This window comes from Prionailurus bengalensis, chromosome C1 (assembly GCF_016509475.1).
Source record: "Prionailurus bengalensis isolate Pbe53 chromosome C1, Fcat_Pben_1.1_paternal_pri, whole genome shotgun sequence".
NCBI lineage: Eukaryota > Metazoa > Chordata > Mammalia > Carnivora > Felidae > Prionailurus > Prionailurus bengalensis.
Genome location: NC_057345.1, coordinates 93,360,394 through 93,383,139, shown reverse-complemented (window position 1 = coordinate 93,383,139; position 22,746 = coordinate 93,360,394). Strand labels below are relative to the sequence as shown.

At 37.7% G+C, this 22,746-nt stretch overlaps 1 protein-coding gene across 12 annotated transcripts in view; it reads left to right on the top strand.

Annotated features, from left to right (window-relative positions):
- The first annotated feature begins 1,251 nt into the window (after window positions 1-1,251).
- WDR47 (WD repeat domain 47) overlaps window positions 1,252-22,746 on the top strand; it is a 70,760-nt gene continuing 49,265 nt past the window's right edge. For 2 of the 12 annotated variants that reach the window (XM_043575742.1, XM_043575740.1), the window contains exons 1-4: window positions 1,252-1,566; window positions 16,464-16,511; window positions 19,687-19,853; window positions 22,059-22,142. In XM_043575742.1, coding sequence (XP_043431677.1) covers window positions 19,696-19,853; window positions 22,059-22,142 — 242 coding nt within the window. In that variant the 5' untranslated portion in view covers window positions 1,252-1,566; window positions 16,464-16,511; window positions 19,687-19,695. The remainder of the gene's footprint in view (window positions 1,567-16,463; window positions 16,512-19,686; window positions 19,854-22,058; window positions 22,143-22,746) is intronic. The other 10 variants (XM_043575751.1, XM_043575749.1, XM_043575747.1 and 7 more) reach the window with 9 other exon arrangements.

The window sequence follows — 22,746 nt, the reverse complement described above, 5'->3', positions numbered from 1 at the left end:
GTGCTTTAATAAAGACTTTTTTTTTTGCACTGAAGACGTCTCAAGAATTCTTTCTTGGCCATTGGCTCCAAACCCCAACACTTTAAACCACATCAGATCTAGCTGAAAATTTAAATAGTGCTTGGTTCTTGCAGTGGTATTGAGAATCAAATTTAAGAAGCAGACTCTCAGATGAACTATACTGGCAAAAACCATACTGGCATTTCCAGGATATATTGTATCTGCCCACTTTTTCAATTTAAATACTCCGTAAAATTTTTTTCTTTTTTCTTTTTGATATCAAGACCCTGGGTAACATTAATTTGTGTTTATATTCATTTGCCTGTCACTTATCACTGAGAGAGTTTCTTAATGAAGACTTTCTTATAAGAGTTAATCAGGACTAGGTAAAGTTTTGCATAAACTTTTTCCTGAATTCGTAAATACTTTTCTTAGAACCTTTCCTTCACACGATCGCTTCTTTTATCTTGAATTAGATTAAATTTTTCCTGTTCATAAGTGTTTTTGATGTTTATTATTACCACTCTCTCTTATGTCCTTTCCCTCAGTCTGGAGGCCCAGCTCACTCTTGGCATTTGGCCCTTATGAAGGCGAGGTTCTTACAGGTTTGTATCACTGTATTCTTAGCTCTTCTACATCGTTATACCCACTGAAAACTCAACTGGGTTAAGCATCATGTATATTTGTGGAATCGACTGCACTGGTGGGGTCGGAAAGTGAAGTTCTGTTGTCATGGGCCTTGCAACTAATAAAAAGGGTAGTAAAAAAAACAAATCTGTGAACAAGTTAAGTAACTGTAAAATGCTCCAAGGCATATCAGCATCACAAAAGGAGAAATCATGAATGGGACAAATAAGCAGCGGGAGTTTTCAGGAAGAAAGTGAGGCCAGGAAGAGCGGAGAGAAAAGGGCAGGCTAGATCTATTTCATTTGCGTTCAGTAATAAATTGTCAGGAAAGAGTATTATAGAGGCGATTCTAATGAGCAGAGGACTTCTCGATTCCGAGGCGACAGCCCCCTCCGCGCTATTTCGGGACGCGGGGTCACCGGCCAGCGACCCGTCTGCGTCCCGGCTGCTGGTCTCTCACCCAATCGCCAGGCCAGCTCTTCCTCCGAGTCCAGCAGGTCCTTGGAGGGCAGGCCAGAGCCCGTCTGTCTAGGCGGGTCCCCACCTCTCCAGGCTCGGGCCCGCCCAGCCGACTCTCCCTTTGGCTCAGGCACCTGCCTGGCCGCCCCTCGGCGGGGTCCTGAGGCGCCTCGGAGAAGCGCGATGATTGGTTGCCGCTCGGGGCTGGAGCTCTGCTCCAGCGCCGCTTGACAACCGCAGTCTGCAAGAGGCTGAGCCGAGCGGTCCTCCGGGAGGGGCAGACGCGAGGAAGGACGGCCTGACGATCTGATGGATTGACGCGCGGGCGGCAGGAGGGAGGACCGACGCCAAACCCAGACATAGACCTCCGCCCTCGCGCTCCAGCCCCAGCCCGGACCCGGCCGCGTCGGAGCCCCGTTCGCCGGCCTCACAGCCGCTTTCTCCTCAGCCGCTTCTCTGGACTCGTCCGGGAACCCTCAGGTGAGTGACTCCGGGAGGCGGAGGCGGGGTCGGCCGCGTCGCACCTCGGGTTGCCATGGTCACCAGTCGCCACCTGTCACCAGCTGACAGGGCTCCGACCCAGGCGGCCCTTGGCCCAAAGGGCGGCGTTTGCGGCCCGGGAGAAGGGTCTCGGGTAGGCTTCGGTGCCTCCTGGGTGGGGACTGGGGTCGTGAGTGAGGCCCCGGCGCCGCCGGATGAGGACCTGGGAACTGCCGGCCCCTATTTCGAGGCCGCCTGTCCTGGACCACACCTTCCCCTCTCTTCCAGCCCGGCTCTGGGGTAGAGCGACACCCCTCGCCTGGTACTGTCGGCCCCGGAGCGGGGAGCAAGCGCAGGATCAGTGCCCACCTCGCCGCTGCTGAGAGGCGGGAGGGGAGCTGGCTGCGTTGATTTCTTCCTTCCTCGCCCGCGGCCGAGCCCTTGCGAGAACTGAGGGGCGCGCTCGCGTCCCTGTCTGGGCACGCCTTGGCCGGGAGGAGGGGAGGAAGCTGCGGGGCTGGGAGCCGAGCGGCGGCGTGGGGCAGCTCCGCGGGGCCGGCTTTGGCCTTTCCTACGTCAGTGGTTCTGTGGGTGCAGCCTTTGGGGGTCTGGGCGGGGGGCGGGGAGAGGGGAATCGACTGGGTTTGGAACCCGGCTTTGCTGGGGCTGAGGAGCGCCGGCGTAGAAGAGGCGGGGGCTGTAGAACTCTAGGGTTCAGCCGGTTCCTTGTATTGGGGAGAAAGATTGGGGCTCCAGCTCTGGGGCGAGGCCTTGGGCAAAAGGGGCAAGGTAGCCTGGGCGGCACTTGAACAGCATTTGATTTTTTTCATCTCTATACCCAGACGTGGAGTCAGTAACCACGCATGGTATCTGAGCGGAGCGTTTTTGGCAACTTGGTTCTCTGCATAATGAAAGGAGAAGCCTTTGTTCCACCCAGATTCATAGGTTGTGATCTAACACTTATTTGCCTCCCTTTGTTGTAGACTTCATAGAATGCTTCAAGAAGTTAATGGCACAGAAATTAACATGTAGGCTTTAAATATGCTACAGATCTTTTTTTCACAGTAAATCCAAGTAGAATATTTTTTGTCTCCGGTGTTGGCTTGAGTTGCATTGAAATTTTACTAGGAAGGAGAAACGCCTAAGAGCCCATTTTCCTTTATATGGCATATTCTAGGGGTCTCATTTAGGACAAAGATGTAATGAACAATTTTACCTTAGGTTTTAGGGGTAGGTGGATTGCTTCCATACAAAAGGAAAATTATTATACAGTGCGGGAAAAGACAAGCAATTAAACCATTAGCAGTATATTGTCAGGTAAAAAAAAAAAAAGCAAGCACCACAGAACACTGGAACTTATATGCCATAATAATATGTAATTTTTTGTGAAGGGATTTCAATATGTTTACCTCTTCTTCCTACTTCCTAATTCTTTTCTTTCTTTCTCTCTCTCTCTCTTTTAAAGCCAGTATTAGGACTATAATATTAGAGAACAGGGGTATTATTCTAAGTTCCTAGTTACATACTTGTGTTCAGCCTCTGTTTCTGTTTGTGAAATTATCAGTTACTGAATGGATAGCATGGGATATGGTTGATATATACTGTAGTTTGAGAAATACTTCAAAATAAGTATGAAAAGATGCAGTTTTCCTTAGCAAATCAGTAAGCTGGAAATCAGATTGCCTGGATTTAAGTGTCATTTAGCTATCGATTACAATCATGGAAGAGCTACTTAACCTACTGTTGAGTCTAATATCTAGATCTGTAAAATGGGGATAATACCTACTGTTGTTTTAGTCTGGAATGGGCTCTAAGTTGAACAAGATAGTCTGTTTGAAAGCACTTTGGAAAAAAATTAAGGCATCTGTTGATTACCTCTTAATAGAGTGGAGCGTTGGCAAGGATAATTAAAATACTCTGCATGATCTATTTAGTATTTTGAGGCCCAGGACCTTATTTCTTATAATGGCCTTACAGGGCTCACGGGAACTATTAAGGTGCATCCATCCTTACTCTTTGATGGAGGTTCTTTATTACCATGGTGACATGGAAAAAGGGTGTTTCTTTCCTATATGTGTGCAAGGATTGCTTTCCTGCTTTCAGTACGATTTTCTTATATTTAGAGAATATAAGGTAGATTTCAGAGACTTCAAAGAAATTTCATGCTTAAGGGACCCTGGGGATGTGTTCAGTCTTTTTCTGCCCCTATGGAAAAAAATTTAAGAAGCATTGCCTTAGACTCACTCAGCTAATGAATCACTACTTAGCACAGGAAATAAGTTGAATTTCAATTTCTAAAACTTTGACACTAGGCTTATTATTCTGATTATCCCCTCTTGTTCCCCCCACCTCCTGTAAATGTCAGAATATTGTAGTGGAAAGGTCAAAGGATTTTAGTCATATAGACCCTCTTGTCCCATTCATAAATACTGTATAGGAGTATTAAGGGCCTGACATAGTAAATGCACAGTACGTGTTAGTAGCTTTTCCTTTCCCATCTCTGCATATTAGGATATTAACAATCTCTCAAACCCATTCTTAACAGGAAACCCTATTATTCCTCTGAACTTCCATGGCATTTCATTTGTAATTCTTCTATGGTGCTCTTTATATTTTATGCATATTACTTTTATATAGAAGACTTGAATCCAGGTCTTCAAACTCCAAATCCCCATACCTAAGGATACTTTTTTATTCTGTGTAATTTTGAGACCATTACATTGAATAGTCAAAGCTTATATATTTCAACTGATTTTTCTTGCTTTTGTTTTTTGTTTTGCTTTTTGCTTTTTAATTTGTTTCTGTTTGGGTAAAAAGCTATCCTTACAAAACACCACACACTACCTTATAAATCTTGCTTTCATGTTTTATCGTCTTCACTGTAGTAACTCAGTGATTGTATTTCTGGGACGCAGCATGGTACTAGCACAGAGTAGATACTCAAATATTTTTATTATTATTATTTTAATGTTTGTTTATTTTTGACAGGGTAGGGAGAGATTTAGCAGGGGAGGGGCAGAGGGAGGGGGGACAGAGGATCTTTGCTTATAGCAGAAAGCCCCATGTGGGGCTTGAACTCACGAACCAGGAGATCATGACCTGAGAAGAAATTGGACACTTAACTGACTGAGCCACCCAAGCGCCCTGATACTCAAATATTGTTAAACAAATACTGACCTCAAACAAACGTTATCATAAGTAAGAGTCTCTTCGTGTGGCATCTGCAACATAATTTGATCTAATCAAGCTTCCCAATATTTTGTTTTATTTTTTATTTTATTTTATTTTTTAATTTTTTACAGAGAGAAGAGAACATGTGAGTGGGGGAGAGGAGTAAAGGGGGAGAGAGAGAATCTTTTTTTTTTTAAATGTTTATTTACTTTGAAGAGAGAGGGTAAGAGAGTGCGTGCATGTGTAAGCAGGGGTGGGGAGCAGAAAGAGAGAGGGAAAGAGAATCCCAAGCAGGCTCCATGCTGTCAGTGCAGAGCCTGATGTGGGGCTCTATCTCAAGAACCACAAGACACAAGATCATGACCTGAGGTGAAATCAAGAGTCCGGGACTTAATGGACTTAGCCACCCAGGGGCCTCAAGCTTCCTAATGTTTTAAAATTACACCTAAAATATATTTAAAACCAGGGTTAACTTTTTCTAAAGTAAATTTTTATACTTTATCCACAGCACAGTAGCTCTCCCATAGCATGTTTTTAGTAGCTCTTTTGTCATACTGGTTTTACCATGGGTATGAACTCTGAAGGGGAGAAACTTATATTTATTAAGCACAATTCACATGCTTGCCACTCTCCCTGGACCTTTATCTTGTTTTGCAAGTCAACACCCTATTTTATAGAGAAACAGTACTACGTGAAAAAGGACATAAACATTTTATACTATTTGATACATCGACTTAAATAATGAATTATATAAAATGAACAGATTTCTATGGCTAAGTATGTTTTGTGACTTTTGTTGATGTATTGGAAAAGAAAATAGAATCTTGTAATAAAATTTTTGAGAAAACTTTACAGAACTGAACTAAAATTGGAGCCTTAATGTCCATTTTTTGGTTTAACCTTTTTTAAAATGTTATTTTGAAAGCCTGGAAATTGCGTTGGACTGGTTTTCTTTCCAACTTCAAGAGAAGCTTTAGAAATTAAATTCTGGGAAGTGCAAAAACAGTATCTGATGAGCAGATGATGATGTAAAGCAACTTTAGGTGTTTGGGTGTGTTTATTATATAGTGCGCACATCATGGGAAGTGTTGATTTCAATGTATACATTGAAATACCATACCTGGAGTGTTGTATTCTATTTTGGATGTTTTAAGAGAGTGATTAACACATGTTAGGCAGAGAATGATTAGAATGGTAGGGGTTCTGTAAGCTATATGAAGAATTGCTAAAGCGTATAGGAAAATAGACATGATTATTGGTCAGATTCAAATGTGTGAAAGTTTGAAACATAATCAACTTGTATCATGATGATCCTGAAGACATGAATAACTAGATGAAAGTTGCAAGAAAGTAGATTTCATTTCAGTATTAGGAAAGCACAATTTTTATACTTGTGAAAAAATTAAAGGAGTGTTATCTATTGTTACAAATTACCTTTTCCAAAACAGTGACTTAAAACAACAAATATTTATCTCACTGTTTCTGAGGGTCAGGAATCTGAGCACAGACCTGCTGAGTGCCTCTGATTTAAGATCTCTCTTGAGGTTTGGTCAAGCTGCCACAGAGGCTTTGGTGTCATCTGAAGACACAAATCAGGGATGATCTCTTTCTAAGCTCAGTGGCTTGGGTCTCTGTTCCTGTGGGCTGTTGGACTGAAGGCTTCCATTCCTTGCCAGCAGGTGAGTGGAGGCTTCCCTCAGTTCTTTGTCACTTGGATCTTTCCACAAGGTTGCCTCATGACATGGCAGCTGGCTTCCCCCAGAGTGAACATTCTGAGAGAGAGGACACATGCCTGCACTCAGGACTCACACTACTATCTTTTTACAAATCTTGGAAGTGACAGCCCAACACTTCTGCTATGTTCTTGGGTAGAAGTGAGTCACTAAATCCAGTGCACATTCAAGGGCCAGTGACTAGAGAAGGTTGTAAACACTAGTAGGCTCATTGGTGACCATTTTAGAGACTGCCTTCCACAAGTGGCTTGTAAGGGGGGCATAAAATTTTTCTCTCATTGGAGGCATTTATGTAGAAGTTGGCAGACCATCTGTTAGAGGTAAGTTTTGGATATTCTGCATTATAGGAAAGTGGACTAATGTACCTTCCGACTCAATTCTGTGATGAATATATAAAAGGTAAGGAAGTAGAAAAGCTAAGGATGAAAGACTTTAATAAGTAATTACATAGTATATATTCTGATGTACTTAATTCAGTAGTTAATGCTTATATAATTTTGACTTTTTCAGTACATTTTCAAGTTTTTGTGATTCTTGGTTCAGTACATTTCCTGCTGTGTTTCTGTATGTTGACCTACTGACTTTAAAAAAAAATCCATTTTTTATGTAGTTCAATTTCTGAAGTATACACAAATACCTTAAGTTCTGTTTTTCCCTTTGAAAATAATAAAGTGTGTATGGAAGTAAAACAACATGAAGGACTTTTTTTTTTTTTTTTTTTTTTTAGAGAGAGAGCTCGAGTTGGGGAGAGGGGCAGAAGGAGAGAGAGACTTTCAGGCAGGCTCCATGTTCAGTTTAACCCCAGTGAGGGGCTGGATCCCATGACCCCAGTGTCAGGACCTGTGCTTTATTTATTTATTATTTTTTAAAAATTTTTTAATGTTTATTTATTTTTGAGAGAGAGGGAGACAGAGATAGAACTCCAGAGGCAGAGGGGCAGAGAGAGAAGGAGACACAGAATCAAAGCAGCTCCAGGTTCTGAGCTGTCAGCACAGAGCCTGACGCTGGGCTCGAACTCATGAACCGTGAGATCATGACCTGAGCTGAAGACGGCAGCGTCCGACTGAGCCACCCAGGCGCCCCAGGACCTGTGCTTTAATCAAGAGTTGGATGCTTAACCAACTGAGCCACTGAGGCGCCCCATGAAGGACATTCTTCATCTGTTTTACAAAGCACACTTCTGTACCTTGGCTTTAGGTGTGACAGAAAACGATACTAGAGGTCTCATATAATGAAAGGTGAAATTGTGTTCTTAGGTAAAACATCATTTTTACCATAAATAAATAAAGTAGAAACACACAAATAATAAATAAGGAATATAGTATGAGTTTATATGAATATTTTACTTTGACCTTGGTTGATATAGAATTAATTTGTGCTTGGAGTTAATTTTTATTACAAATATTAAGATTATAAACTTTAGGGACACCGGGTGGCTCAGTTGATGGAGCATGTGACTCTCAATCCCAAAGTTGTGAGTTCAAGCCCCATGTTGGGTGTGGAGCCTACTTCAAAAAAAAAAAGAATATATACTTTCTACATTTCTTATTTACATATTTATAGGTTGAAACTCTGCCTAATAAACATTTGAATTTTTACCATGAGCTGCTGTGATGATTTAAGTAATAAATCGTTTAAAAAATCTTTTAATTCTTTGTATGATTAACACCTAAAGCTTTTGCCTGTGAGTCAGGAGACCTGGAATTCTTACTTCTGCCTAATGTCTAATAATTGTGTAATCAAGCAGTGGCACTGTTGCTCACTAGTAAGTGGGATTCTCATTTTAAATTGTTTTAAAGAATAGACTTGCTTTGGTCTGCCCATACCTACTGCTAGGTTTCTCTTGAGTTCAGTGACACCATCTGTGAGTTTTCTGACGAAGGTGTTCAGTCTGAGACCAGAGAACACAGCAAAGGTCTGATAGGTTTGTTTGGGTTTTTTTTATATTTATTTATTTTTGAGAGAGAGACAGCGTGTGAACAGGGGAGGGGCAGAAAGAGAGGGAGACACAGAATCTGAAGCAGGCTCTAGGCTTTGGGCTGTCAGCAAAGAGCCTGATGTGGGGCTCGAACTCATGAACCTCAAGATCATGACCTGAGCCAAAGTCGGATGCTCAACTGACTGAGCCACCCAGGAGCCCCTGATAGGGTTTTTTGTTTTTTGTTTTTTTAGTTTATTTATTTATTTTGAGAGAGACAGAGGCAGTGCAGGGTGAGGGAGGTGGGCAGAGAGCAAGGGAGAGAGAATCCCAAGCAGGCTTCATGCTGCCAGCACAGAGCCCGACACAGGGCTTGAAATCCTGAAACCAGGAGGTCATAACCTGAGCCAAAACCAAGAGCCAGAGGCTTAACCAACTAAGCCACCCAGGTGCCCCAAAGGTCTGATAGGTCTTAAAGAGATCTGCCGAACCATGTTCTAGGCAAGTGAACTAAAAATGTATTATTTAAGAATAAAAAAAATTCTCTACACATTTTGTTTTTTGATCTAAAATTCTTATGCAGTAGGGGCTCCTGGATGGCTCAGTTGGTTAAGCGTCCAACTCTTTGATTTCGGCCCAGATCAAGATCTCAGTTCGAGAGCCCCATGTTGGGCTTTGTGCTGACAGGCTGCTTGGGATTCTCTCTCTTCTCTTTCTGCCCCTCTCCTACCCCCTCCGTCTTGCTTGCTCAAATGCTCTCTGTCTCTCTCTCAAAATAGATAAATAAACATTAAAACAATTGTTTATATAAATAAAAATAGGGGCCCCTGGGTGGCTCAGTCGTTTAAGTGTCTGACTTCAGCTCACGCCATGATCTTGTGATTCGTGGGTTCGAGCCCAGCGTCGGATTCTGTGCTGACAGCTCAGAGCCTGGGACCTGCTTGAGATTCAGTGTCTTCCTCTCTCTCTGCCCATCCCCCACTAGCACTCTGTCTCTCTCTCAAAATGAATAAACATTAAAAAATTAAATAAATAAAAATTCTTATGCTTTAAATCAACACTGATTTTGCTTTTAGTTGTGCTCTAAAAGCTAAATTGTGTTCAGAGTGAAGCATTTGTAGCAACACACTGTTAAATTTATCTAGGTTTATCTAGGTTTCCCTATATTTGGTGTGGTTTTCATAGATATTTTAAAGACCGAGGTCCATTTTAAAGTTGAAAGTTAAACTCTAGAGCTCTTAGATCTAATTTTTTCTTTTCTTTCTCCTTCCTTCCTTCCTTCCTTCCTTCCTTCCTTCCTTCCTTCCTTCCTTCCTTCCTTCCTTCTGGTTCCCTTCCCTCCTATCAGTTTCAATATTCCTTATTTTTTGATGGCAATATTCATTTAGATAACAATTTTAAATTAAGTGGGGTTGATTAAATAAGGGTTAAGAAATATATTTTATTAGATCTGGAGAGTTTTTTTTAAAATGATAAGTAGTATCAGGGCACCTGGGTGCCTCAGTCAGTTATCTAACTCTTGACTTTGGCTCAGGTCAGGATCTCATGGTTTGTAGGTTCGAGCACCATATCCCACCCTTTGTGGGGATTCTCTTTCTCTCTCTCTGCCCTTCCCTGTCTCGTATACTTGCTTGCTCTCACTCTCTTGCTCTCTCAAAATAAATAAACTTAAAAAAAAAAACAAAAAACTGATGATCTCCCGGAAACCTTTATTAAAAAAAAAAAGAGAAAAGTAATATCTAATTTTATTTTAGTTTCTTACACAGTTGGGCTAATCCTTTTTGTCTCTCCTATTAAAAGTGCATGTTTAAAATTCTGGTTAGACTGTTATTAATGCAGGATTTTATCTAGGAGTCTATTTACCCTATTAACATTGTTTAATAGAAAAACAGTGTGAAAGATCATAAAATTAGGGTCCTCAGTTGGAATAATTTTTAAAAATTATTTCACTACTGTGAAGTTTTTTCCTTTAACATGTTTAGATGACTCTTTCCTTATTTTTGTGAAGTATCTTTGCCCTTCCTTTTCTTGGGAATTAGTGTGATATAGCAGAAAGAGCTTTAGCATCTCACAGACTATGGTTTCATTTTTGCCCAGGGTTGTAACCTTTGGCTACTGTATTTCCTTCTTTCCTTTTTCCTACCCTTTCTCCTTTTCTTCCTCTTTTGCTCTCTGCCTGTCCTCTCTGTTTCTGTATTTTGGTCTCCCTTTCACAGTCAGAAATTCTAATTTTCATTGCTGCAAAGCTTAGGATTTGAATTGGGGAGGGGAGACAATTTCTTGTCTGGCTACCAAGATAAGGCAGCCCAGATGCTTATGGAAAAAATGAAGAGTTGAAGAGTTCTACTTGCTCAGATGTTTGAGGAGCTAATGAAAAATTGACCTAAAGATTAATCATATATATATATACATAATAAAATTAATTATGATTAACATACAAAGATTAATCATATATAATATATATGTAAATATAAAATTTGCCTCCCCTTTGTTTTGCTACCCTGTTAAATAGGTTCCCTCTGGTACTTTTTAAAGATTTCCTGATTGACATGGATGCTGATATCAAGATGTATGTCCTGATGTACTTCTGAAAGAAGTATTCAGTTGCTGGTGAAATATATGTTTAATTTTTTTTTATTATTAAAAATCTTTTTTCATGTTTGTTTATTTTGAGAGCAGTGGGGGGAGGGGCCAGGGAGGGGAGAGGAAGAATCCCAAGGAAGGGTCCCTAGTGCCAGCTTGGAGCCTGACACGGGGTTCAAACTCACGAACCACGAGATCATGACTTGAGCAGAAACCAAGTTGGTCGCTTAACCAACTGAGCCAGCCACCCAGGTGCCTCTAAATTATTATTATTATTTTAAAATTATTATTTTTAATGTTTTATTTATTTTTGAGAGAGAGAGAGAGGCAGAGTATGAGCAGGGGAGAGGGAGACACAGACTCCGAAGAAGGCTCCAGGCTCTGAGCCATCAGCACAGAGCCCGACATGAAGCTGGAACTGGTGAACCGGGAGATCATGACCTGAGCTGAAGTCTGATGCTTAACTGACTGAGCCACCCAGGCACCCCTATTATTATTATTTTTTAATGTTTATTCATTTTTTGAGAGAGAGAGAGAGAGTGCATGTGCAAGTTGGGGAGGGGCAGAAAGGGTGGGAGACACAGAATCTGAAGCGGGCTCCAGGCTCTGAGCTGTCAGCACAGAGCCAGATGGGAGGCTCGAACCCACGAACTGTGAGATCATGACTGAGCTGAAGCCAGATGCTTAACCAATTGAGCCACTCAGGAACCGCATTTTTATTTTTTTAATTTAAATTTTATTTAGTTAACATAGAGTGCAGTATTGGTTTCAGGAGTAGAATTCAGTGATTCATCACTTAACACCCAATGCTCATCACAAGAAGTGCCCTCCTTAATACCCATCACCTGTTCAGCCCATCTCCCACCCACCTACCTCCATCAACCCTCAGTTTGTTCTCTATCATTAAGCATCTCTTGTGGTTGGTTCCCTTTTCTACCTACCCCTATATGTTCATCTGTTTTGTTTCTTAAATTCCATATATGAATAAAATCAGATGGTATTTGTGTTTCTCCAATTGACTTATTTCTCTTAGCATAATACATTTTAGCTCCATCCTTACGTTTAATCTTAATGTAAATACTGGGTTAATTTCTTTTTTGTTGTTGTTTATTTATTTTTGAGAGAGAGAGTGAGACAGAGCATTAGTGGGGGAGGGCCAGAGAGAGGGAGACACAGAATCTGAAACAGGCTCCAGGCTCTGAGCTGTCAGCACAGAGCCCGATGCGGGGCTCAAACCATGAACTGTGAGAACATGACCTGAGCTGGAGTCAGACACCTAACCAACCGAGCCACCCAGGCGCCCCTGGGTTAATTTCTTAAACTTACAAAGCCCAATATCTTCATCTGTTAAATGGGGATGAAATTGCCTATCTCATAAGACTGTTATAAGGATCAATTAAACAACGTAAGTAAAGATCTTAGAATAGTACCCAATAATTATTTCATTGTAAACATAGCAGTTAATCCTATCTTTGGGATTCTATTCTAGTTACTATCTTGATATAGAAGAGAACCTTTGGAATCTAATCCTGTAATTTTTCATAGTTTTTTTCTTTTTAGAGTTAAAAATTGTATTCATGTAAGAAATGTATGTATAAATATACAAGTAATGCATGGATATATATTGGTTGTAAACCATTCTGATAATACAGATGATGAAGAGTAAAACAGTCCCCCTTCAGCTCCTTTCTCTTCCTAGTTTCATGCCCTGCATCCATTACAATTCCTGTTCAGAAGTAACCACTCTGACCAGTTTGATATGTATCCCTCCAGACCTTTCTTTATTTAGACAGATATAAAAAATAAGTGGATGCATTTATATTTACAAAAATATAAAAATAAGTGGATGCATTAAAAAAATAAGTGGATGCATTTATATTTATCCATTCAACAGATGTTTATTTATAGCTATATTCTGTGATGTGCCTTTGCACTGTGAGGATGCATTAATATTCTGTACTATGAATTTACCATAATTTAACAATGCTGCTATGATGAGAGCTCAGTTCATTACTCTTTTTTCTCTATTACAAGCAAATCTTCAAGGAACATCTTTGTATATATATCTTTGTGTGTATTTGCAAGTACTTTTTTGGGATCAGTTTCTAGAAGTAGAATTAGAATTGGTGAGTCAGAGTATAAACATTTAAAATTTTTATAGAGGGGGTGCCTGGGTGGCTCAGTCAGTTAAACGTCCAACTTTGGTTTAGGTCATGATCTCATGGTTCGTGAGAGCCCCCCGCGTTGGGCTCTGTGCTGACAGCTTGGAGCCTGGAGCCTGCTTTGGATTCTGTGTCTCCCTTTCTCTGCCCCTCCCCTGCTCATGGTCTGTCTCTCTCTCAAAAATAAATAAACATTAAAAACATTTTTTTTATAGATAAGAATTTCATGCTGTCAAAGTCTCTTTCAAAAAGTTTGTCCCAATTTACATTTTTAACACAATGTGTGAAAGGGCATTTACCCACACTCTTGCCAAAACTAGGTATTATCAGGTAGGCCAAAATTAGTAGGCCATAAATGGTGTCTTGTTTTAGTATCACTAGTGAGGTTGAACATCTTTTCATAAATTTTTGGTCTCTTTTGTAGTTCTGTGAAGTGTCTGTGTAGTCTTTGCTCATTGTTCAACTGGAATTTGGGGGGGGTATTGATTTGAAGATGCTATCTATTTGTTCTCATTGGTCACCATTTAACCGTTTATGTGTGTTGTGTTTATTCCTGATTTGTCCTTTGTCTCGTTTATGACAACTTCTATTAAATGGAAGGTTTACAGTTTACATTTTTAGTACCAGATTTGACCATTTTTTCCTTTACATTTTCTGGGTTACAAGACTTAATTATACAGTCTGAGTCAAAACTAGTTTTGCTTATCTTGTAAATTTTTAGTTCTTTAGCAATTAAATATGTTTTTAAAATTTTTGTGAGTTTCAATATGGAAAGAACACACATACTTTAATCTCATAAAGAAAGATTGAAATAATATTTGAATCAGATCTGAGAAGAGGTCTTGTGTTATAAAAAATTTACAAATCATTCTGAAATATTACTTCTTTACATACCTAATGAATATATTATATTCATTTTATTACTAATACCTTTCATTTACTTGCAATTAGAATTTTCAAGTAATTTGCAATTGGAAATTCTTACTTATATTTCATATTATTATTTAAATTTTTTGAATAGGTAATATTTGTACATAGTACAAAATTCAAAAGGTATAAAAAGGTATGTAGTGGAAAGTCTTACCATTTCTATTCTTTAACTATCCAGTTTTCCTTTAAGACCCTTTAAGAACCATTTTTATCAATTTTTTGTGTCTTTTTTCCCCAGAGATATTTTATGCAGATACACAACATATAGTTTATGTTAATTGAATTCTTTTCTTTTTATAGCTATATTAAGCAACACCTGCTTAAAGATAATTTGGTCTTTAAGCCAAAATTATTCACAGTTCCAGAAAGTAAATTAGAATAATTGATGAATAGAAGAACAGCTGTCAACAATAAGAAGGGACACATGCTGTATCCATGTTATAAACATTAGTTGATTAACAGACATGACAGAGCTTTGCAGTTAGAAGGGCTTTTGTTTGCTTGCTTATATGATTTAAAACAAATCTATTTTCTTTTTTATTAAACTGACCTTATATGTTAGAGACTTCTAATTATCCAAGACTTTATATTTCCCCCTAAGAATATATGTATATCAATAACAAGAAGTATATTGAAATGTGACTTAAAGCATATTATAAAACTTAAAGGGAAATCCTAGAAATTGCCCAAACTAACCCTCTTATTCTATTTTTAATATATTTTTTATATTTTTAAAACAATTTTTAATGTTTTACTTTTGAGAGAGAGAGAGTAGGGGAGGGACACAGAGAGAAGGGGACAGAACATCCGAATTGGGCCCTACCCTGAAGGCAGCAAGCTCCATGCCAGGCTTGAACTCACCAACCACGAGAGCCAAAGTTGGCTCTCACCAACTTAAACTCACCAACCTGAGCCAAAGTTGGACACTCAACCGACAGAGCCATCCAGGCGCCCCTATTTTTAAAGATTATTTATTTTGAGAGAGAGAGAGAGAGAGGCAGGGAGAGAGGGAGAGAGAGAACCGCAAGTAGGCTCTGCACTGTTAGTGTGGAGCCTGATGAGCAGCTTGAACCCATGAGCTGCGAGATCATGACCTGAGCTGAAGCTGGATGCTTAACTCATTGAGCCACCCAGGTGCCCCAACCCTCTTTTTCTATGTACGAAGAATTGAGGCCCATAGAGGTTAAGTGACTTGCAACATCACATTTATAATTCTGAAGGACCAGACATTTACAGTTAACTGACCTGGCAGCAACGTAAGTTTTTAGAATGCTATTTTATTAAATTTATTGCTCTATTTTTTAAAGGAAAAGGTGCAGTAGTTTTATGTTACAGTTTGGTATTAAAAGGTGTTACAGTTTGGTATTAAAAGGGTTCATGTACTTCATTTTCTTATCTGCATTTTTGTCTGTAAACAGGAATCTTAAGGCAATGTAATTCATTGTTACATGCTCTGTAATACTTGGAAGATTAAAGAGGGTAGTTTTTTATTGTGTGGGATGGAGTTGGAGATTAATGGAACTTTTCTTCAGCATTCTTTTCTTGACTATAAAATTTATAATGGCTGTACCTTGATTCCCTCAATCTTGTACTTGTGAGTCATTCTTAGTTTTGTGCATTTTTCTTCCTTCCTAATCTGTATTACAAGTGAGTAAAGAAACATTTCAAATGTTCCTCATTGCAAAGGAACATTTAAATCCTATCTATTTATATTTGATTAGAAAGCTACCACTGATATTTTTTTCATAAAACTTTTTCCATATCCATGTATAGAAATATACATAGAGGTCAATATATTTCTGTTGACATTGTTTTTTTTTTCTTGTTAACATTTTATCTTTAATATTAGATTTCTAAAAATAATTTTATTTCTTGCCCCTTAATATAGTCTTCTAATCTTGTTTGACTAAGATAGGAATCAGTATGAGTATAGAGACAGCATCTGGAATTTAGTTTCTGTAGATATTAATTGTATCTAAGTACTAAAATATTAACTACCTTCCTGCTGGTGTCCAGATATACTTATTATTAAAGAAAACATTTCTTTATCTTACCTAGTCCAGGATTGGATATAAGTAAAAAGTTCTTTTTTTTTTTTAAGTTTATTTATTTATTTTGAGAGACAGCGCACAAGAGAGGGGCAGAAAGAGAGAATCCAAAGCAGTCTCTGCACCAGTAGCATGGAGCCAGATGTGGGGCTCAAACTCACAAACTGTGAGATCATGACCTGAGCCCAAACCAAGAGTTGGACACTTAACTGAGCCACCTAGACTCCCCAAGTAAAAACTTATTTTTTTAAAATACATAGAGATGTTTTTGTGATTTTTTTTTATAGGTAAGTGTGTCATTTATTATGGAAATACAGAAACATTCTGATTTTTTTTTTCATTTTGTTTTCAGTTTTCAGCAGAATACACTTTATTGTTGGCTCTACATAAATTCTGCCTGGTGAGTAATTGTTCACATGCACCATGCGCTGTCATATCTAACCTACAGTATTGTCAGAGCTGACTTTGGCTTAAATAGGTTAAAGGGCCAGAGTTCTGTCCTTTTGAATGATTTTTAGAATAGTTGCAAACAAAATCATCTACTCCGTACCTTTTAAGAGGCATTTCTTCATTGATTTTTGCACCTTAAGTTAATTCAAGTAAACTTTATTGTACACTTATGTACTGTACATCTCATTTAAAAGATAATTTTAGTTGTTTCTAAGCTAGTTAACTCTTACTGTTTTATATCTTCCCTGAGAAGGGAAGATGAAACATTTATTATTGAATTCTACTCTTCTGAATTAGAGAAAAATTCTGCTTGGTAGTGATTAATAGCTTAAGGAGATTAAGAATGTGAATTATGTTTTTATGTGTTATCTTTAAAAGTTATATTTATAATAATGTATTTAATTTCTAAATTATATAGCTGGGATTTGGGGAGCCTCTACAAACGTTTCAGTAACACAGAGTGGTTAGAAAAGAATAACGAAGATACAGTCATTAAGCATGTGCCTATGTTATATATGCTATTTAGCAACAGTGAATCTTATAAGAATTAAAATTCTGGGTTGAGTGGTTAAAATAGTATACTTTTCTGCTAGGAATTTCACAGTATAGAATTAAAGCTTGTCTTTTAAAAACCCTGAACAATTCTCCGTTAATTAGTATACATTTTTTGTATTTATTCAAAGTTTAAATGTAAAGTCAGTATAAAAATATGTATTTGTAAGAATTTATTTCTTCTCTTAGACTTTATTAATCAGAAATGATGGTGGCATTGAACTTGTAGTTATGATTTATTTTATTTCTTTAATGTTCATTTATTGATTTTGAGAGAGAGTGCGCATGAGCACAATTTGGGGAGGAGCAGAGAGAGAGGGAGAGAGAAAATCCCAAGCAGGTTCCGCACTGTCAGCGCAGAGCCCGATGTGGGGCTCAATCTCACCAACTGAGAGATCATGACCTGAGCCAAAATCAAGAGTCAGGTGCTTAACTGACTAAGCTACCCAGGCACCCCATAACGTGAAATTCATAGTAACTCTAGAGTTCTCCCATATTGAGGCTGAATGTAAAATAAATTGAGGCCTATAAAATGTTCGATATCATTGGGTATATTCAACAACAATAGAAAATTGCATCTCAATTCTGCACCAAGTTGTATGGTTGGTGCATAGTGATATAAGTGAAATACCCACTAAAAAATTAAAAGATGGAGGGGGCAATTTTTTTTCTGATAATTAAATTAATAAAAGCCATTCTTTTGCTAGTAAAAATTATATGAAGATTTGGGGAATGCTAAAACCACTAACCCTTGTGCTCTAGGAGTAATCTTAGGCACCTCTGAAATGTAATTAAAATTTAATGAGCAGAAATATCACTAATTTTACTGTATCCTTTTTTGGACAAAGTCTGTGAACAGGAGGATGGTCAGCTCAAAAGAGAGCAAAGAGAAACCCAAAGCATGCAGACTGATCAGCTGCCCTTTTGAGAGAGAGATTGGTGATCTGTTTGTTTCTTGAGGCAAGCATGTCCTTATTGTGGTGATGGATGTAGGAGATTAGCCTGATGTAGGAGATTAGCTTAATTTGATGTCATTAAATATTTGAGTCATATGATATCTTCCCATGTTCTGTCCCTTGTTTACCCTGCCACCTTCTCTACCTAAAAGATAAAATCTACTCATCTGATATGAGCATTATAGTCTGCTGGACATTTACACTTCTCATTATAAAGAAAGAAATTGACAAGATAATAAACAAATTGGAAAAAAATTAACACGTTTGCATACATATGTGTGTTTGTTTCTGTGAACTTGGTTAAAGTTAGTTGGTCCTGTGAGAAAGATGTGCTTACAATAGTCTGCTTCATTGATGATGCGTGATGATGTGTCTTTGCAGCTAGTCCCTTTATCATGGTAGTCTTTTGTACTGCAGTTAGCCTTAACATTTGAAAATTCCAACAGCTTAGGCCATTTAACTTGTGTGATCTCATCTGTGAAATGATCTTCAGAATTCCTCCTAGTTCTAAATCTTTATGAATTCATAACCTATGTGCTCAATTGTATCACTGCAAACTTTTAGGTAAAAGTTAGAAGAGATTGTAGAGAATTGAAATATCTTTGTTCATGTTTAGGTTGATATGAGTTAAAGTTGTACTTTTTAATCAGCCTTGTTTTGTTTGACTCCAAAGTACAAGATATAATAGTTTGTGTTGCTATAGACTATAAGCTTCTTAAGGACAAGGCCAGTGTCTCCTAAGTAGAACAGTGCCTATCACAGAGAAAAAGCTGCTTATTGAATGAGTGTATGCCTACGGCAAGGTATTTAGGACATGGCTAAACATGGTTATTAATGACTTTTAAAATGTTCTTTTTTATGACAGATTTTAAAAATGTGTAAGAATAGATAGAATAATATTGTCTCAGTCCATTTGGGTTGCTGTAACAGAATACCATAGACGGGGTGGCTTATAAATAGCAGAAATTTATTGCTCACAGCTTTGGAAGCTGGAAATCTAAGATCAGAATGTTCACATGATCAGGTTCTGATGAGGACTCTCTTTCTGGTTGCAGACTACTGACTTCTCAATGTATTCTTACAAGGTAGAAGGGTTGAGCTGTCTTTCTGGGGCCTCTTGAAGGACACTAATCCCGTGAAGGACAGAGCCTTCAAGATCTAATCACCTCTCAAAGGCTCCACCTCCTAATTCTGTCAATATGAAGATTAGGATTTCAACAGATTAATTTTGGGAGGACACAAATGTTCAGACCATAGCAAATATAAGTGAATCTCCCTCCATTTACCCATTACCCATTTCAATAGTCATTATTCTTGTTTCATCTTTACCTCTTCCAGTCCCCTCTTGTATTATTTGAAACAAGTCACAGACTTTATATCATTTAATTTGTATTATTACAGTGTGTATCTCTCAAAGATAAGGGCTTAAAAAAATTATAGCCATAACCTTTATTCCACCTTAAAGAATGACTGGTTTTGATAAATATTAAGTTAATTTCAAAATACCTATACTAAATATTTCCAAGAAACCTATTATGTATAGTTTCCAGACAGTTAATAACACTTAGAAATAAAATAATAGGACTAATTTTTGTTTTTGTTCTGTTTAATATTTAGGCTATCAACATGACGGCTGAAGAAACAGTGAATGTAAAAGAGGTTGAAATTATTAAACTAATTTTAGACTTCTTGAATTCAAAGAAACTTCACATTAGCATGTTAGCCCTCGAGAAGGAAAGTGGAGTCATAAACGGCTTATTTTCAGATGATATGCTTTTTCTGAGGTATGATTTCATTAGTTTTATAAGGTTTGTAGCTCCTTCACAGAAGTGTTAAGTATTAATGAAATAATATGTGTATTTCAGGTGGGATATTTATAATCGTGAAAAGGCCATATAATTTGTAAAAATAATGTTTGTTTTTATAATAGAACATTTACAAAGTCATGTTTTCTATAGAATCTTTTCAATAGTAAGATCAAGAAGTCCATTAAAAAAACAAGAGTCACAACTCCATTGTGGTTGTGGCATCATCATGAAAAATTCTTGATTTAAAAAATAAGAGACTCCAGAAGGATAAAAAAAAATTCTGAAATACCATCTTTTTGGCCATAGAAATGAATATAGATATATTCATTATAGAAAATATAGAAAAGGAAAAGAGAAAAATACCCGTCACCCAGACACACTACATGCTGATGATTTTCTGTGCATATTAAAAAAAAAAAAAAAAGCAATTCTGTTACATTCTATTAGAAGGATAACTTAGTATCCTTCTTTATCCATTAACATTATAAGGATTCTCTGTGTTATTACAAATTTATACTTAAAATTTTTTGATTTAATTGATTTCCTAATGGTTCCCCAATTTTAAACAAATTATTTCCAATTTATCTTAAATAAATGCTCTATTGAACATCTTTTATACATAGGACTTTTTCTGTATCTTGAATTATTTCCTTAGAACAAGATTCTTGGAATTGCAGAGCAAAAGAGAATTAACATATTTGCCAAATGGGAAGCTAAATATATCCTAACTTGAATTAGATGGAAAAAGAAAACCCAGATTTCCAGACAGAAATGCACTCTCTGCTTATGTGATACTGAATATCCTTGATGAAGAGTACAGATTCTTGGACATGTGGCATTTTGTGACTTGGAAAGCTTTAAAAAATGAAGCATTCCTAAGTCACGAAAAAGGAACTTAAAAAAAAAAAAACTTCAATGTATTAAGAGTTTATTTAAATTCCTTGAACTTCCTTGTATTTGGTGTTATGAATGTCATTTAGCGCTGGGGAGCTTAGTCAATATTCTCAGGAACCAATACTGAGGCCGTTCCGGCCCTGTCTTTCAAGCATTGCTACTCCTGGAATTTAGCAGTGGCTCTCAAATATCCCCCCTCCAAGAATCAGCTGGGTTTCTGATGAAGTTTTACTGGTCTGAGGTAAAATGCAAATAATTGTAGAATAGTTAAGTTTTTCATTAAACTAAATGTATTCATCTTAAAGGACTAACCTTTGAAATTCTGCCCTTTCTTTTTAAATATTAAAATGCCTCTTTGTAAAATGATTATGATATATTATGATTGCTTCTTACTAATATTCCTTATTTGCAGGCTTAAAAGTTGGCAATCTTATTTAGATCCTCCTGCCCATCCCTTTTTTAAATTATATTGTTCTAAAAATCCAGAAGTAGGGAAATTGCTATTATAAAAGAAGAACAGCAGTAAGAATGCCTTATAACTTTTGGAAATTCCCATAGACCACTAAAGTGGAATGAAACCTGATCTTATTCCTTGCCGTTTTTATTCTCAGAGTATACATTTTAGTGTTATATGCCTGAAAGATGTAGAAATCACAGTTGAGAGCAGGATTTCTCAACCTCAGCAATAGTAACATTTTGGGCCAGATAATTCTTTGTTCTTTGGGGTTGTGGGGGTTTTCCTGTGCATTGTAGGATGTTTAGCAACATCTCTGACCTATACTCAGTTGATGTCAGTAGCACCCCAAATTGTGACAACCAAAATGTCTCCAAACATTGCCAGATGTCTTGGGGACAAAATCACCCCCAATTAAGAACCTCTGATTTGGTGAGTCTGAAATATAGCCATACATTGGCCCCTAAATAATACAGAAGAGCTTTAAAACTGTAAGATGAGTAGGAAAATAAAGGAACATTTAGACTTAGCCCAGTGTTTTTATATAGGTGAACAAAAACCCACATATATATTAGAATGAGAAGTGGATGCAGATTCACAAATTCTTCTCATATAGGATATGTTGTTACAAATAAGTTGTGAAAAATTTATTTTAGTATAGTGGTTGAGGATGTTAACCTCATTACAGACTTCAGACTGAAGTTTTAATGCTTCATTTATTCTGCTTATCATTTATTCTTATCATTTATTCTGCTTTTATTCATTCTTATTTATTCTGCTTTTAATTAGTATAACCCAAATTTGATAACATGCATATGTTTTTCTTTCTATAGGCAGCTAATCCTTGATGGTCAATGGGATGAAGTTCTTCAGTTTATACAGCCTCTAGAATGTATGGAAAAATTCGACAAAAAAAGGTAAGATTTCATCAAAATTTTTTATTGTCTTATCACTGGTATAGGCATAGCAAAACAAAATAATAAACAAAAATTTAAAAACAAGACTGTTAGCTTTCCTAGAAAATAGTATACTCAATACCATTGAGTTGGAGCACTTCTAGAGGACAAGTTGTATGTACTTCAGTTGGTTGAAAATCTGATTTATAAACCTACCTTTTTTGACAGTGTATACAAAAAGTCACAAGGGCCATATCTGAGACAGTTGTTTCTTCATAATTTATTTATTTTGAGAAAGAGAGCATGAGCTGGGGAGGGGCAGAGCGAGAGAGGGAGAGGAGACTCCCAAGTAGGCTCCCATATCATAATTGAGAGATCACAACCTGAGCTGATACAAGAGTCCCAACAGAGCTCAAGCAAGTGAGCCACCCATATGCCCCAATAATATGAAGATTTGAAAGATGTCATTCTATTGTCTCCTCGCCTCCATTATTTTCTGATGAACACTTAGCTGTGTTTGTGTCCGGATTCTCTTGTATGGTTGTGGTGGTTGTTGTTGTTGTTGTTGTTTTTGTTTTCTTTTTTAGTTGCCTTCAAGATCTTTTTTTTTTTATTGAGGTGTATA